Here is a 16,231-nt window from a genome sequence, read left to right as displayed (position 1 = left end):
CACAGGCAGAGTATGAGTAAAATAAATATAGCCACCAGCAGCCAGAACTGTTTCTGTTTTGAGCCAGAAAAGAATACTGAAACGGTTTAAAATCCCTTTGGAGTAGACTCAGTCGCACCGCACGCGTGGGAGAGGACCCTTTGGCCTGGTGACCCGCACATCTACAATCACTCCAGAGGACGGTCTTTTCCTCGATCCACCGATTCGGAAGGGGCTAGTAAGTAGCACTTCCGAAAAATCTCCAGTCTGTCGCTGGAACAAGCATTTGGATGCTGCTTTCCAACTAATACGTCATCAAACCTAGCAGGGAGAGGGCTCAGGCTTTCTTGTCGGTTCTCCAGGCACCCTTGGACCCTCCCTCGGAGTACCAAAACAGCTCCCTCCAGACCTCACTCCCCCTCCCCCGGAACTAACACGCCGCAGGGGCCGCGAAGCAGGCAGATCTCCGAGCACCCCCAAGGAGATCTGGGGTCACCCCCTGGCCTCCACGGTCCTGGGACCCTCCTCTCCGTAGGCCCCCGCCCCCTCCAGGAAAAGCCGGGCGCTGTTCCTTTAACTTGCTCCGGGTGGTGAGGCCGGCCCGGTCCTCCGCCTCCTCCTTCGCTGCTCCCTCCCCCTCCCATCGGAGTTTCAGGTGAATGGGTCACGGAGGGAGGAGGCCGGCCAGGGCACACCTTGTCGCTAGTGCCCACCTCCCTCCCCCTCCTTCTTGAGGCGGCGGCGGTGTCGTTGAGGGAGAGCGGTCCAGCCCCGGGAGCCACCGGCTAGGGACGCAGCAGGTGGGTCTCCAGCGCGCCGCCCCGGGCGGCTTCGGCCAGGAATCGGTGCGCATGCCCGGGGGCAGGGGGTGGGGGAGGCGGAGGACGCCGCCGCGGCTCCGCCGCTGGAAGCTGTCGGCTGGCAGCAGGTGCACCGGCAGGTGAGCGCTCGGCGTTCCCGTGGCCCAGGTGGGTGCGAGGCAGGTGCGGCGCCAGGGGGTCCCCGAGGGCGCCCGGCCGCGGCTGGGAGGCAAGGCGCGGGGAGGGCGCGCGGAGCTAGTTTCGGTGGCAGTTTCGCCCTGGACTTGGGGCTCGCGGAAACCGGAGAAGCGCGGGTTGCCTGAGCGCAGCGCGGGAGGGAGATTTGGGGGGCTCTCTCTCTCTCTCTCGCTCTCTCTCTCTCTCCCGGAGCAGCGGGTGAAACTTTCCCCACCAGAACTGCCTGAGCGACTTTCTGCTGTAACCGAGGCTGGAGCCTCGTGGGCGGACCCGGCGCTCAGCTGGGGCGCTGGAGAGCTGTGGGCTTCCCGGGGTCTTCGGGTAGAGGGCTGGGGCAGGGCGACGCAGCCCTACCTACGCCCTTGTGGCCCTCGTGGTTTCCGCCCCTTTGGGTAGCTCATCCCGGGAGAGGGGGAGCTTGGGGGTCCTCTGCGGTGTCCCCAGAGTCCCTTGGCAATCTGGGGGCGGGCGCTACGCGCGCCCTTGTTGATTTCGGCTCTCGGAGTTCCTTTCGAGTGAGGCTGGATTTCGAGGGAAGCTGCTCGCCCTGTGGATTCTCATCCGTGACCGCGGACCGCGGACCTGCCCCGGGGCAAAGCCTGGCTCGGCTGCCCTGCGCTGGCCCGGCTGGCTGCTCCCGAGCGCGGAGCTGCGGCGGGGCGCGCGCTCGCGGGGACCCGCAGCTTGCCTCGGCGGTCCACTTTGAAGACCTCCCGGGCCAAGCCGGCCCCGCGGGTCGAGCGGCTAGGGGCCCGCATCCGAGGAAGGACGCGGAGACGAGTGGGTGGGGACCAAAATGGCCCCTGCATCTGGGCGCTGGGGCAACCCTGGGCCCCTTTCCTCCCAGGTGGAGTGACCCAGCAGGAGCGGCGGCGTCCTCGGGCCTGCCCGCGGCTCACCGGGCAAACCGCCACCAGGGGAATTACCTGGGGCGGGGAGGAGGCAGCTTTCCAGGCAGGTTAGTAGTGTGTGGCTCTCGGCGCACAGCAGGTGTGTTGTTGAGATCCCGGGAAAAAGAGAAATGCTTCCCAGTAAGGCGCTTTCTGGTGCTGCTTTCTGTAGTTCGTGGGTTGTTCAGCTACGTAGCCCCGAGTTTTAACAGTAGTTCCTTTGCTCTCTACGTATGAATCTTACATTTCCACCGGTGGTTTTCTCTTTTCTTTGGTTTTGGCTTTATCTAGTTGTCCATGCTTCCTTTGTTAGCAATGGGATGGCGAGGTTAGCTAGATTTGGGGTGGGGGGGGGGGACGACGACACTCCACCTTCCGGGCAGCTTCCAGGCCACCTAGGAAGTTAGGGACAGCGCCTTACAGTATGAGGTTCTTTGTTAAAGGTAAATCCTACTAGAATTGTGTCTTAAAGGTTAGGGGGTGTGTAGCACGAGGTTGGACTCTCAGCACGCATTGAAAACAAACCAACCAACCCAAAACTGCTTCAAAAATGTCTATCAGGCAGGGCCCAGAAAACTTAAGCCCAGCCATAAGGACTAGTTAATTGTAGGGAATTTCAGATAATACCTGCTACTATGGCTAGCTGAGGCACTTTCCAACCAACCCATCCGTACCACTTCCACATTTAGAATAGAGATTTCTGTGTATCATTTTCGAATTGAGCAATTTTGGACGTCGAGGAATTTAGGGCTCTGCTACCTTACATCTGAGCTATGTACTCTCAATCCCCAAGCAAACCTGTGTTTTAGTTTTTAATCTTTCTTGGTTATTGTTTGGAGACTCTAGGGGATTTTTTTCCCCTGAAGTACTTGTGACTTTAGTTTGGGATGGGGCCCTTTATTCTCTCTCTGACAAGGTCACACTGTACTGTTGTCTTCTTCCCCTTCTTTTATCTCAGAATTGTAAGCATGGGCTTTTGGATGACCTCAATTTGACACATTTACTGTTAATTTGTGTGGTTCAAGACACCCACTGCTGGGCTGAAATCCCAACTCACTAATATAGAGAACCAGCTTTATTAACCAAGTATTGATGGGACCATCTCTTTGTGCTAAGAACTATCAGAGCTCAGAGCGACCAGGCAAGTAGATGGTCAAGACATACATGACCACCTGGGGTGGAGGTGGTGAAGCCTGAAGTCAAGGGTGGAGGAAACTTACTGAGTGGTCTGGAGAGCAGCCCTGAGATTACACATGAGCTGTGAACCGAATTTGGGGACCTGACTGGCCACATCAAGATCCTCATTGTTGGGGACAGGGCGGGGAGCATAATGTTTCAGATGGACCTCTGTGAGTTTGAGGTCGGTCTGGTCTGCACAGTGAGTTCCAGAACAGCTAGAGCTACATAATGACATCCTGCCTCAAGAAAAGCTAAGTTTTGGAGGTGGGAGAGCTGGGTCAGTGGATTAAGAGAGTATGCTGGGTTCAGTTCTCAGCAACCATGTCTGGCAGCTCACAACTTCCTGTAACTTCGGGATACTGGGAGATGGTTTAATGGGTAAAAGCACTCGCTAGCAAGTCTGATGACTTGATTTTGATCAGTGAGCCCCACATGAAGGAAGTAGAATGCCAAAAGTTGTCCTCTGACCTCACACTCCCAAGACATGAGTGTGACTTAATTGTTATAAATAAAAAGATCCTCTTTGGGAGCTGGGATGTAGATCAGCAGTAGAGGGCTTGATTGGCATCCTCAGTGTCCTAGGTTTAAACCTCAGCAGGGCAAAAAAAAGATTCCATTTGGGTTTCTTCATTCTAGAGATAAATTTTTAAAAAATCTGTTCATATTACTTTATGTGTATGAATGTTTTACCTGTATGCATGTATGTACATGCACATGTGTGCCTCTTGGAAACTGAAAGCAGGGTTACTGATGGTTGTGAGCCGTTCGTTCTGTGGGCACTGGGAATTGAACCCTGATCTGCAAGAGCCACAAGTGATTTTAACGGTGGAGCCATCTCTCCAGCCCCTAGAGAGAGAGAGACTCTTAATATATGTACTTTAGAATTTATTGTTGTTGTTTTTGTTTGTTTTTGAAGACAAGATCTCTGTTAACAAAGCTCTGGCTCTCCTGGAAGTTGCTATGTGGACCAGGCTGGTCTCCAGCTCACAAAGATCCACCTACCTCTGGCTCCCAAGTGATGGGATTTGCAGCCACACTTAGCTTTAAGAATACACACCCACCCACCCGGGAATGCCTCTGTGTGAAACATTCTGTAAGGATCTGTTGGCTACTTTTCCTCTTTCAGGTACTAACATAGCTGTGTGTCTCTGGCTCTGCTACTCTTTCTGCTTGGCTGATGAAAGTGACCTGTGGGCCCCTTAGGCCATATCCTAGAGGCCTTTTTACCCCTCATTCCCTCCTCCTTCACTTAGCATATACTCAGAGTGGTGCCTGGCCTTGTCTCTTTAGCTCCTGTAGCTCCTGGCAGTAAAGCTTTGTCACGGACTTCGGGATCTTGAAGTACCATCTCTGAAAATACTAAGTAACTCCTTGCCCAAATGGTTATTTGTTTTTCCTGGAGGGGGTGGAGTCAGGTCCTAGGGGAAACTTCCCAACATTGAGATGAAATCTGTTGCTGTGGTTTTGGGTGTTTTGTTTTTAACTATTTCTAGTTAAGACAGTTCTTAAAATGTTTCAGGGCTTTTAGAGTAGTCTAAAAGGACATTAAAAGACATCTAATTCTCCAGAACAAGCATTTCCTGTTTTCCAGTTATTTTCTTAAGACATATTTGTTTGTTTTGGTTTTTTAAGACCCTGAACTGTCTCCCCGGCTCCTGGATCTGTACCTAGGGTGGAACCTGATGTACACATTCAGGTTTTATTTCTTTGGAATCCAGGGTGGCTGAGCCCGAGCCCGAGCCCCAGCCCCAGCCCCAGCCCCAGCCCCAGCCCCAGCCCCAGCCCCAGCCCCAGCCCCAGCCCCAGCCCCAGCCCCAGCCCTCTTTATAGTGTTCCTAGATATGAACACTGTTTCTGAGTGCTAAGATTTGGATAGGCTTACCAAAGGAAATGTACTTTTTTGCAGGGATGGGGAATGCGTCTCTAAGAACATTCACCTGCCGCTCGGGTCCCCTTTATCCTGTATTCCCTCATGGATTTTTATGAATTAAGCTGTTTACTCATTTTCCCTGTTTCCTCTACTACCTTCGTCTGTCTCAGTTTTCAGGGAAGCAAGCTGGGCTTCAGCAGCAGGTTTGCTGTCTTTATTTGATTGGTTTTGGTATTGAATTCAGGGCCTATGACTGATAGCCCCTGAGCGCTGGCCTTCCTCACCTCTCAGGTAACCACTTTAAAGCATAGCTACATTTGCTTATTTTCTCTGCTTTCCTTGCCCCGTCATGGTTGTTTGTTTCCCCCTTTGACAGAGAGATTTATCAGTCATGCAAACCCAGAGAATGTGAGGTTTGTGAGCTAAGAAGTGGGGCTGATGCAACTACTGTATTACTTCAGACTCATTTTGCTCTTGCAGAGACCTTGCTCGTTCTAGGTGAATTCCTAGCCCTTGGTTATTAGTTATTCTTTCCAGTGTTGGGTCAGCTGCAAACCTGGACAACCTTGTCTGCGGTTACCACGAGAGACCTCACACCAGGTGAACATAAATGCTCCGTTCTTTGTGCTCATTAGATGCTGTTATTTAGCTCCTTGAAGATCGGCCCAATCCTTCCAGTTTGAGCTCCAGATTCCCTGGATCCTTTCTCTGTGCTCGGAAACCTTCAGAAGAGAAGCCACGGTGTGGCAAGAGCTGTTAAAATCTGCTTTCTAAAATTGTTTCATAATTTGGAAATCCCTGCTACTGGAGAAAGCAGGACAGCCAAATTCTACCTCTAGGAAACAACACTCAGAAAAGGGGTTTTGTTTGAATTTCTGACAACTAAAGCCCGACTCTGAGTTAATTTAGTTTTTAATAACCTATTCCAAGCCTAGAATTTGTGGATCGTCATCATCACCCTCCTCCTCCTCTTCTTTTTTGAGTCAGGGTCTCACTATGTAAACTTAGCTGCCCTAAAGCTTCCTATGTAGACCAGGCTGGCTTTAAACTCATAGAGAATTCTCCTGGCTCTGCCTCTGAGTGCCAAGATTAAAGGTGTGGGCCACCACATCTAGCTTGCTTTTTGTAGTTAAATAAAAAAAAAAAAGGTTATGTATTAATGTGTCGGGGTGTGTGCCAGGGTATATTTGTGGGTACCACATGCACAGGCACCTGAAGAAGCTAGAGAGAGTGTTGGCTCCTGCAGCTAGAGTTACTGGCACTTGCTGCCTGATGTGAGTGTGGGAACCAGTCCCAGGTCCTCTGTAAGAGCAGTAAGCACTCTGAATTGCTGAGCCATCTCTCTAGCCTCTTGCATTGTTTTTAGAGACATTATCACACTGAAGCTCAGGTTCAACCCAAACTCCAGGCAGTCCTTCTGCCTCAGCCTCCAAGTGCCAGGCTAATGTAGAGCTAACTATGTGGCCCACACAGGCCTTGAATTCACCTTCCAGAGGTGAGCCACAGTGACTGGCTTTGGGAATAGTCTTGAGTTGTAGGTATAGAAGGTCTGAGATTCCTTAAGGTCAGTGTCTGTCACTGTTTGACACTTAGTCTCAGAAATAAGGTCTTATATTCAATGTTTAAACACCCTCCTTAATGTTCTTTTTCTAAATATTATTTAGGAAACCGAACTTGACTTTTGCCTTTCAAAGCCCCATTTTGCTTTAAATAGCTCATATATGTATTTCAACATGAGATGAAGAAACTGACAGTGTGCTAGTTACAGGGCCTGTACAGTTATGATTTATACGTGTTTATTGTATAGTTGTAAAGTGGTTTAAAAAAACAAGTAACTGACAGGAGGTACTCTAGTTGCTTTCTGGCCCATTGCCATCTTTCAGTGTACCCCAAAACCATTCTAGTTAAAAAATTGTTGGGAGGTGGTGGAGTGTCTTTAATCCCAGCACTCAGGAGGCAGAGGCAGGTAGATCTCTGAGATTGAGGCCAGCCTGGTCTATAGAGTGAGTTCCAGGACAGCCAAGGCTACACAGAGAAACCCTGTCTCTGTGTAAGCAAAAACAAGACAAAACAAAACACCCCAACAACAACAATAAACCACAAAGTGGAGAAGTTAGCTTTCCTGTGTTTGGTATTACTTGGACTTCCATTTTTGGGTTTTATCTAATATACAGAGTTTTATTCTGAGATTTGGAATCAACTATTTGGTGATATGAGAGAATTGCTATGTAGTTTGCATATCATGTTTTAAATGTTTAAACCGATTTACGGCTCCTAGTGGAGTAACGTACACTTGGACAGACTTTATTTGAAAGTGAAAGCCAATTTTGCTTTAATATACTCAGATCATAGACGTTTCTCAAGTGTCACTTGGAGGTAATACTTGGCTAAATTGTTCTGATAGCTTTTCATTACCTTCATCCTGAAAGCGCATGAGGTTTTTTGCAGGCAGAACTAGCCATGGCCCAGTCTGATTCATGTAAATGTTTCGCTATTATTTGCAAATATTTGCGCAACATTTACACAGCTACGGTGTGCCAGGTGCCGTTTTAATCAGTGGATGACACGCACAAGCTCCTGTCCGCATGGAGTGGACCTAATGGATCTAAAGTTCTTGCTAATCAATTACTAGTGCCGCCCAGAGAGAACCTACTGATTCTGTTGTGTACTCTACCTAAGTGACGGGCAGAAAGTTCCAAAAGCTACCGCCTGAATTTTCTTCGTTCCTTGGTTCCTTCCTTCCTGCTTTCATTTTCCTTCTGTACGTACACATACTCGTGTGCACACCACAAGGTGAGCACGGAGGTCAGAGGACAATTAGCAGGTGGTGTTTCTCTCTCCTTCATGTAGGTCCTCATCCTCGGTGGCAAGTCCCTTCAGCTGCTTCGCCAGGTCGTATACCTTTTCTTGGCTTTTTCTAGCACTGGCTTTTGTAGAATAAACTTCAGATTTGTTTGTTTGTTTGTTTGCTTTTGAGACAGGGTTTCCATGGGCAGTCTTGGCTGTCCTACACTCGCTTTGTAGACCAGGCTGGCCTCGAACTCAAAGAGGTCTTCGTGCCTCTGCTGGGATTGTAGGTGTGTGCCACCTTGCCCCTGCTTAAACTTCAGGTTTTAGTTCTCACTGATGAGTATTTTTCTAGAAGATGTCTTGGGTGCCGTGGAGTCGCCTCGGACCAAGGCAGATCAAGTCCAAATTCACTGCTTCGTGGACATTAACGCCAGCTGTCCACTTCAGGAAAGTCAGCATATTCCAAATGAAATTCATGTAAAAGCTCTGATAGTGGAAAGGACAGGAGCTGTCGGTCAGGTGAAATCTCAGGGACTCAGTGGCTAAGGGTGTTTGTCCCCAGTCTTCCCGGTCCTTTCTGGGTTTGTAAAGTGGGTTAGCAAGGTGGTTCTGAACTGGAATTCTGTGCAAAATGCCTGGCACAGGGGTAGGTGCCCAGTGCTATTCCTCCCTTTCACTCCTAGCTCCTCCGCCCCGTGCCTCCTTCCTTCCCGGGCTTTGTGGCTGCTGCTCCTGGGTGCTCTCTTTTCTGTGTTCTTGGTCCTAACATTCATACTTACACTGCTGAGAGTCATAACTGGTTTCCTGTTTCTTACCTGAGTGAGATGGGAACCTGTCACCAGACTTCCAAGGCATTTTGTACTCTCCTAATAGTCTCATTTTAGTAGATTAACATGTCTATATATGGTTTCCTCTCCGGCCCGTAAATGAGCCCCAGCCCCATACAGATGGGCCTGAATGCCCATCTATCCTTCCAAGACACCAGCTAACGCTCTTCATCTTCATGGCTTCCCTGCTTTCCCCTTGCCACGCTCGATCACATAGTGCAGCCTGGAGTAGCTGCTATTCTGTGTGTGTCTTGTACTTCCACGGGCTCCTCTTTGTAGTGAGCCTCCTTAATAAGTATGTGTTGACTGAGTGAAATCGCCTTTCAGATGTGCAGAGAATTCTAGAACAAAAATCACTGTGCCTTTCTCTCAGGAAAGAACTCTTTAATATGTGTTCCATGTTTTCTCTTTTTCATTTTTTGTAAAGATGACATGTTTTGAGAATTAGAAAACGAGATAAGAGACGAGATGGCTGGCAACCGTACCGTCTGGGCCTACATTTTGTAATGACTTTTAATACGGGCGTGCTTGCAGGCTAGGTTGTGCTTCCGTCAACTCTGTAGGACTAACCGGTGCTGGCCCCTCTTGGTCACATTTGCACTCTCATTTGTCTTCTCACCTTACATGAGTGTCTAAAGGTAATGGGAAACTATTTATTATTCTTTCAGTCCTCGGATGGAATCCTGGACCTTCTCAGCAAGTGGTTCATACAGAGCTACAGTCTTCAGCTTTTTGTTGTTTGCTTTTGAGGAGAATCTTACTGTGTTGCTTCGGTTGGTCTCCAGCTTGAGATCCTTTTGCTCCAGCTTCCTGGGTGTCTGAGATTTATGGTGCATACCACTGTACCTCTCATTAAAATTATTATTTTTTTTATTTTAAAAATGGAAGGGCTGAAGAGCTAAGCCAGATGGCTCAGTGGCTAGTAGCCCTGGCTGCTCTTTCCGAAGATCCAGGTTCAACTCCCAACACCCACACAGCAGATGGCAGTTCACAACTTTCTGTAATTCCTAGAATCAGACCCCCTCACACAGATACACATGCAGACAAAACACCAGTGAACATAAAATAAAAGTAATCTTCCCCCTCGAAGGTGGTGGCGTACACCTTTAGTCCCAGCTCTCAGGAGGCAGAGCCAGGTGGATCTCTGTGAGCTGGAGGCCAGCCTGGTCTGTAGAGTGAGTTCCAGGACAGCCAAGGTTACACAGAGAAACTGTCTCACAACAATAAAACAAAGAAAAATAAATAAGTAAAAACTTAAAAGAATTTTTAAATGTGTGTGTGTGTGTGTGAGTGTGAGTGTGAGTGTGAGTACGTGTATACCGTGGCACACGTGTAAAGTTGAAGGAACAGCTGGCAGGAGTTGGTTCTCTCTTTCCAATCCCTGTTCCAGGGGTTGAACTCCGGTCATCAGACTTGGTGGCAGACACCCTCACCTATTATGCCCTCTCCCATTTAATCATGTGATTAAATCCTTCCCTCTCTCTTTACGTTTTCTGAGACCAGGTCTCATGCTAACCTCAGATTTCTTTCGTTCTTCTTCGTATGCTTTTGTTCTTAGTATTGGCCATTTGAATTTTTTTCCTTCTATGTTATAAAGCGACATGAGGCTGTCATTACTAACTCAGGATTTCACGTTTGAAGATGCCTGCGCGCCGGGGCCGTGCGGAGCGTGGTACTGGTGCCAAGAGGAATGCTAGATATCTGTGCTTAAGGGATTGATGGTGTGCCGCAGAGGAGTGGCCGTGAAGCAGAGGAGTGGCTGGAGTGAGTGCGCACCTGGAGGCCGGCGGCTTTCAATTTCTTTGTGATGTAAAGCCCTGTGGCCTCTGCAGTAATTCCACTGCCCTACTTTTCTCTTTAGGTTTGCTTATCTTGGAAGCCTTGAAGCCTTGCTCATCATCAAGATCAGGTGACCAGTGACAGCAGCCATGTCTGTGAGGCCTTTTGAAAGTCCACCTCCTTACAGACCTGATGAATTGTAAGGAAATAATTATTCTTTTTCTCTTGTCTTACATTTTTAGTTGCGAGCCTAACCTTTAATGGCTGAGCCACCTCTCCAGACCTCTCTTTTCTAATGGGGCCTGTTGCATGTGAAAGAAAGTTCCATCCATTATGTATTCATTAGAAATTAAGCGGGGGGGGGGGGGGGGGGGGGGTGGGGAGGGAAGGGGTTGGGAGGTTGGAGGTGGGATGGGGTAGGGCTGTGGCTCACCAGCAGAGCCCCAGACCCTTCCCCAGTACTGAACCGCCCCCCCACCAGTGACACTACCTAGCACTTCTGGGCCAGGGCATGGCTCAGTTAGTAGCATGCACGAAGAGTCCACCCTGGGTTTGATCTGTAGTACTGCATAAGCCGGGCACGGTGGCACATGCCTTAATCCCAGGATCTGGGAGGTAGAGGCAGGATAATCAAAAGTTCAGCTACATAATGAAGCCAGCCAGGACCACCTGAAATCCTGTCTCAAAACAGTACCAAAACAAACAAACAAACAAACAAACAAACAAAGAAACAAAACAACTAAGTCCATCATGGTGGTGCATTTTCCTCCTTTTCTAACTTTTGCCTCTCCACTACCAAGCACAGTGCTCCTCATCAGTTTGCCCAGCACCTGCAGCGGTCAGCCTTCAAAGAATAAATAAATGAATGTGCTTTCTGATGCAGAAGAGCGAGGCTGCCAGGAGGACCCTGAATAGGCTGCTGTGGGTGCTGTGTTTAAATGCTCTTACCTTGTGCCACACAGGCAAAAAAAAAAAAAAAAAAATTGAGACCATTGTTCTAAAGCTGCCAGGGCCCCATCCACACACGCTGTGATTTCTCCCAGGGCTGGGAGTGGAACTCAGAAACTTTGCATTTGCTGGACAATACTCTACCACTGAGTTCCAGGATCTGGTGTTTTACACGTTTGCAGATGATCCTCACACGGGGCAAATTTTGGAGACCCTTTGCTCCTTAGTGTACTAGAGCAGCCGCTGTCATGTATGCTTCCAAGACCAGCAGTGTCTGCCTCTGCCGGAAACTGGATCAGCTGCAGACGTGTTTTCCTACAGAATCGGCAGCCCCTTTACTGTTCATCGGGATGTTTAAAATGGTTTCATCTCCAAGGCTAGTTTTATTCCCATCAGCTTCTAACCGGGTCTTTTTATTTTCCTTTTAGCAAACCCAATCATTATGCACCCAGCAATGACATGTATGGCGGAGAAATGCATGTTCGACCCATGCTCTCTCAGCCGGCATACTCTTTCTATCCAGAAGATGAAATCCTTCACTTCTACAAATGGACGTCGCCTCCAGGGGTGATTCGGATCCTGTCCATGCTCATTATTGTGATGTGCATCGCCATATTTGCCTGTGTGGCTTCTACACTTGCTTGGGACAGAGGCTACGGAACAGGCCTCTTTGGAGGTAGCCTAGGCTACCCTTACGGAAGTGGCTTTGGTAGCTATGGAGGTGGCTATGGCTATGGTTATGGCTATGGTTATGGCTATGGCGGGTATACAGACCCAAGGGCCGCCAAAGGTTTCCTGTTGGCCATGGCAGCCTTTTGCTTCATTGCTTCCTTGGTGATATTTATCACCAGCATTATAAGATCTGGGATGTCCAGAACAAGAAGATATTACTTGACCGTGATCATAGTCAGCGCTATCTTGGGCATCTTGGTGTTTATTGCCACAATCGTGTACATAATGGGAGTCAACCCAACTGCCCAGGCTTCTGGCTCCATGTACGGTTCGCAGATACATGTCATGTGCAGCCAGTTTTATACCGGAGGGACCGGCCTCTACGTGGATCAGTATTTGTATCACTACTGTGTGGTGGACCCCCAGGAGGTAGGCATAGTTTTCTGTTCTTACATCCTTCTCTGTCTGAGATTAGAGGCGCTCAACTAGTATGGGAGCATTAAAAAAAAAAAAAAATTGTCAGTGCCCTGCTCTTAATTGTGTCAGAATGGCAGGGGAGGGACGGGATGTCATTATTGAGCTGTAATTAGCATTCCGTATATTTCTACCTATTTAAAGAATACCTTGGTGATTTTTTTTTTTTTTTTTTAATGTAGCCACAGACTTGTGTAAACATCACTACAGTTGCGGAACATTTTCACTGTCTCCCAAAGAAGCTTCTGTGTGTCCATTAGCAGTTGCTTATCGTTTTCCTAACCCCCTCTGGACAGCCCCTAATCTAACGTTTTTAGGTTTGCCTGTTCTTTGGGTTTTTATAGATTTTACAGTATATGGTCTCTTATGATGGACTTCTTTCACTTAGCATGATTTTGGAGAATGCCTGTTGGTGGAAAGCTTGCTCATCATGTACAAGGCTCTGGGTTAGAAATGTCTCAGGGTGGAGATGGCACAGTGGGTAGAATGCTTGCTGGTGAGGACTTGAGTTTGGATCCCCGGAACCCGCGCAGAAACCTCAAGCATGGTGGGTGTACGCATGTAACCCCAGTGCTGATGAGACAGAAATTGGCAGCTCCTAGGGTTCACGGGCCAACAGTCCAGCTCTTGGTTCACTGAGAGACTGTCTCTCGAAAAGATGAGAATGAGGAGTGATAGAGGAAGAGTCCTGCTGACGACCTCTGACCTCCTCTAACAGACAGGCACATGTATAGGCAAGTATACTTGTGTGTGTGGTACACACAAGGAAGTGCACTCTAGCATGCGACACACACACACACACACACACACAAATTGGTCATAAACGTGAACATTCTTTTGAGTCTCATTTGATTTCATCAATCTGTGTTTCTGTCCTTATACAGCAGTGTCTCTTATTTTGACGTACTAAGTTTTGAAATTTTGAAGTATGGATTCTCTAAATTTAGTTAAAATTATTTTGACTAGGTTCTGTGTTTCTTGCGTTTCCTTATGCTTTTTAGGGTTATCCTTTAAGATAGGCCTTGTGCATGGTAGGATGTGTTTTAGTTTTTGCAAGCCACTTGTTGGAACCTTGTCCCAAATCTGTAGATCAGGGAAATTTTGTCATCATTGCAATTGAAAATCTTCCAATTGATGAACATAGGACATCTTTCCTTTTTTTTTTTTTCCAACGGATTTGGCAGTTTCCCGAGTGTCAGTACGTTTTTGTCCAGGTGATTCTGAGTGCTGCAGGTGGAGGGGCTGGTTAAAAACTGTACCTTAGGAAACTGTGAGTCATGTTCATTACAGAGAACCACAAATGTGCTGCTGCTGCTGCTGGCGCTTTTTTCTGCTCTTGATTCAGGAATTCTCATTCTTTTTCCTGAATGAGTCACTCTTCTGGGTCAGGCTTTCTCCGCTGACTGCCTGTCTTTATTTTGAAGATGGAGTGATTTGCCTGCTGGTGTAGGTTTTCAGGGTGCTTGCTGTTACTGTTCAGACCTGTCTGCGGTGAGGACTAAGAATGGGCGACGTTGGTGCTCTGCCTCACCACACTCCTCTCCTTCCTAATCCTCTGGCTACTTGAAACCTGTATTCTTTGAGAAAGGATGTCACTGTGAGGTAGGCAGTGGGAAGGAGAGCTGCTGCTACCCATGAGTACATAACAGCACTGACCTCAAGTTCAAGTGCGCCCAGGCCACCGGGGCATGGGATGCATCTGCCAGACACTGGATGAACCGTCAAGAGGAAGCGCCATCGTTAGAGGGTCCTTTTTAGTACAGGGTGTTGAAAACAGAGGAACCTGCCGGATCAAAGGAATCATTTGTCCATTTGCGCTGATTTAAAGGCTGATTAGATCATATCTTTATCATTTATGTTAAGACAGGTCCCTGGTGGCCCAAAACTTACATTCTGTAAAAGAATTGCCAGACATGTGTCATGAACATGGTTGTTGATATGAGTATCTAAAGCTGCTTCTGAAATTAGTATTTTTTAAAATTTAGAAGATATTGAGCATATTGGGCATATGTCGAATCCTAGCACCTGGGACGTAGAGGAAGGAAGATCAAGAGTTTGAAGTCATTTTCAGCTACATGGGGAGTTTGAGTCTAGCCTGGGCTACATGAGACATTGTTTTGAAAAAATAACAGGCAGGAGAGATGGCTTAGTGGTTAAGAGCACTGGCTGCTCTTGCAGAGGACCCAGGTTCAATTTGCAGCACCTGTATGCCAATTTACACCTGTATGTAACTCCAGTTTCAGGGCATGATCTCACAAACACACACGCACGCACGCACGCACACGCAGGCAAAACAACAATGAACATCAAAAACTCTCTCTCTGTAAATATATACACACACACACACAAGATTTGATTTTATTAATTTACTGGCTATTTTCACTTATTTATAAAAATATGGCGGCTACTGTGAGCTCCTGGGCACACGTTTCAGAACTTACTTGTAGTTCTGAAGTGGGATGATGCTAATTCCTAGCTTTAAGTAGGGGTTGAACAACTGAGTCATGGGGTATGTGTCTTTTTCTGTTTCTGTGCACCTAGACACACTCCATGGGTTTTTCTAATTTTAGTCCAGTGGTGTAGGTTAGTTTTACGATAGAACTAGTCTGTAACAATTTACTTTGGTTTTATACTCATTAAACTATAAGTGCTCAGGGTTATCTGGTAAGGGTTTTAGCTCCTAGAAGGCAGATTTCAATTAAAGCAATTAAAATTAATTATGTTAATATCTTTCGTCCCCTTTTAGGCTATAGCCATTGTCCTGGGGTTCATGATGATTGTGGCTTTTGCTTTAATCATTTTCTTTGCTGTGAAAACCCGAAGAAAGATGGACCGATATGACAAGTCCAATATTTTGTGGGACAAGGAACACATTTATGATGAACAGCCTCCCAATGTGGAAGAGTGGGTAAGTGTCAACAAAACAAAACACTTTTACCTTTTACTAAATTCTCAGCTTCTGTCCCTATTTCTTTTGTACTTTGTTAAACTTAATGTTTAGGATTATTTTGTTTCTGTTTGCTTGTTTTTGTTTGTTTGTTTGTTTTGTTGAGACAGGTTTTCTCTGTGTGTAGCCTTGGCTGTTTTGGAATTTGTTCTGTAGAGCAGGCTGGCCTGGATCTCACAGAGATCAGCCTGCCTCTGCCTCCCAAGTGCTGGGATTAAAGGCCTCTGCCACCATACCCAGCTGAATTACTGTTTCTATGTTGCCTAAATTGTTTGTTTTTGCTCAGAATTTTAAAAGGGTGTGTAAATGGAAATTGCTTTATTAAAGGGTAAAATCATTTGTGTTTTCAGGGAGTAGATCCCGGCCCTGAAAGGAATACCCCCAGAGAAAGCTTGGTCTTTGCAGAATGCTAGCAACCCCTCCCGACCCTCTTTTATTTCCTTGCTTAGTGTTTTGGAGGAAACACTGTTGCCCAGGGGGTTGGGGCAGCTGGGGTCAAGATTGGCAGAGGCAGTTTGGGAATGGCCACTGTTGGTAAACTTCTCAACTTTTCACACTGATAGCAGCGTGGTCAGCCACAGTGACTCACTGTATATTTCATTTACCTATCAAATACTTGAGCGTGACAAAGACAGAGATTACAGAAGTTTCTATTTTAGGCGGGAGGATAACACACTGTAAATCTTATCAGGTTTCCTAGATTATTTTTCGAAAGCCTAGGAACATCTTTAAAAACATCTGAGCAGGGAGTGTTAGACAATTCTTCCGAAGGGTTTGGAAACAAAGTTTGTTTCTGTTGGGATCCTGTGAAAAGCAGCTGTAGACACTTGGTTTCTTTCTTTCTTTCTTTCTTTCTTTCTTTCTTTCTTTCTTTCTTT

General features: G+C 47.3%; 1 protein-coding gene across 4 annotated transcripts in view; it reads left to right on the top strand.

Annotated features, from left to right (window-relative positions):
- The first annotated feature begins 619 nt into the window (after positions 1-619).
- Positions 620-16,231, top strand: part of Ocln (occludin) — a 45,427-nt gene continuing 29,815 nt past the window's right edge. The window contains exons 1-5 of one of the 4 annotated variants that reach the window (XM_055601908.1): positions 620-779; positions 10,175-10,297; positions 10,395-10,511; positions 11,689-12,361; positions 15,153-15,314. In XM_055601908.1, coding sequence (XP_055457883.1) covers positions 10,462-10,511; positions 11,689-12,361; positions 15,153-15,314 — 885 coding nt within the window. In that variant the 5' untranslated portion in view covers positions 620-779; positions 10,175-10,297; positions 10,395-10,461. Of the gene's footprint in view, positions 780-861; positions 948-10,174; positions 10,298-10,394; positions 10,512-11,688; positions 12,362-15,152; positions 15,315-16,231 lie in introns of those variants that run through there. The other 3 variants (XM_055601906.1, XM_055601907.1, XM_055601909.1) reach the window with 3 other exon arrangements.

The sequence above is a fragment of the Psammomys obesus genome, unplaced genomic scaffold (genome assembly GCF_907164565.1).
Source record: "Psammomys obesus unplaced genomic scaffold, mPsaObe1.curated_primary_1811, whole genome shotgun sequence".
Taxonomy (NCBI): Eukaryota; Metazoa; Chordata; class Mammalia; order Rodentia; family Muridae; genus Psammomys; species Psammomys obesus.
The sequence above is the reverse complement of the archived record's forward strand: the minus strand, read 5'-3'. Positions and strand labels throughout refer to the sequence as shown.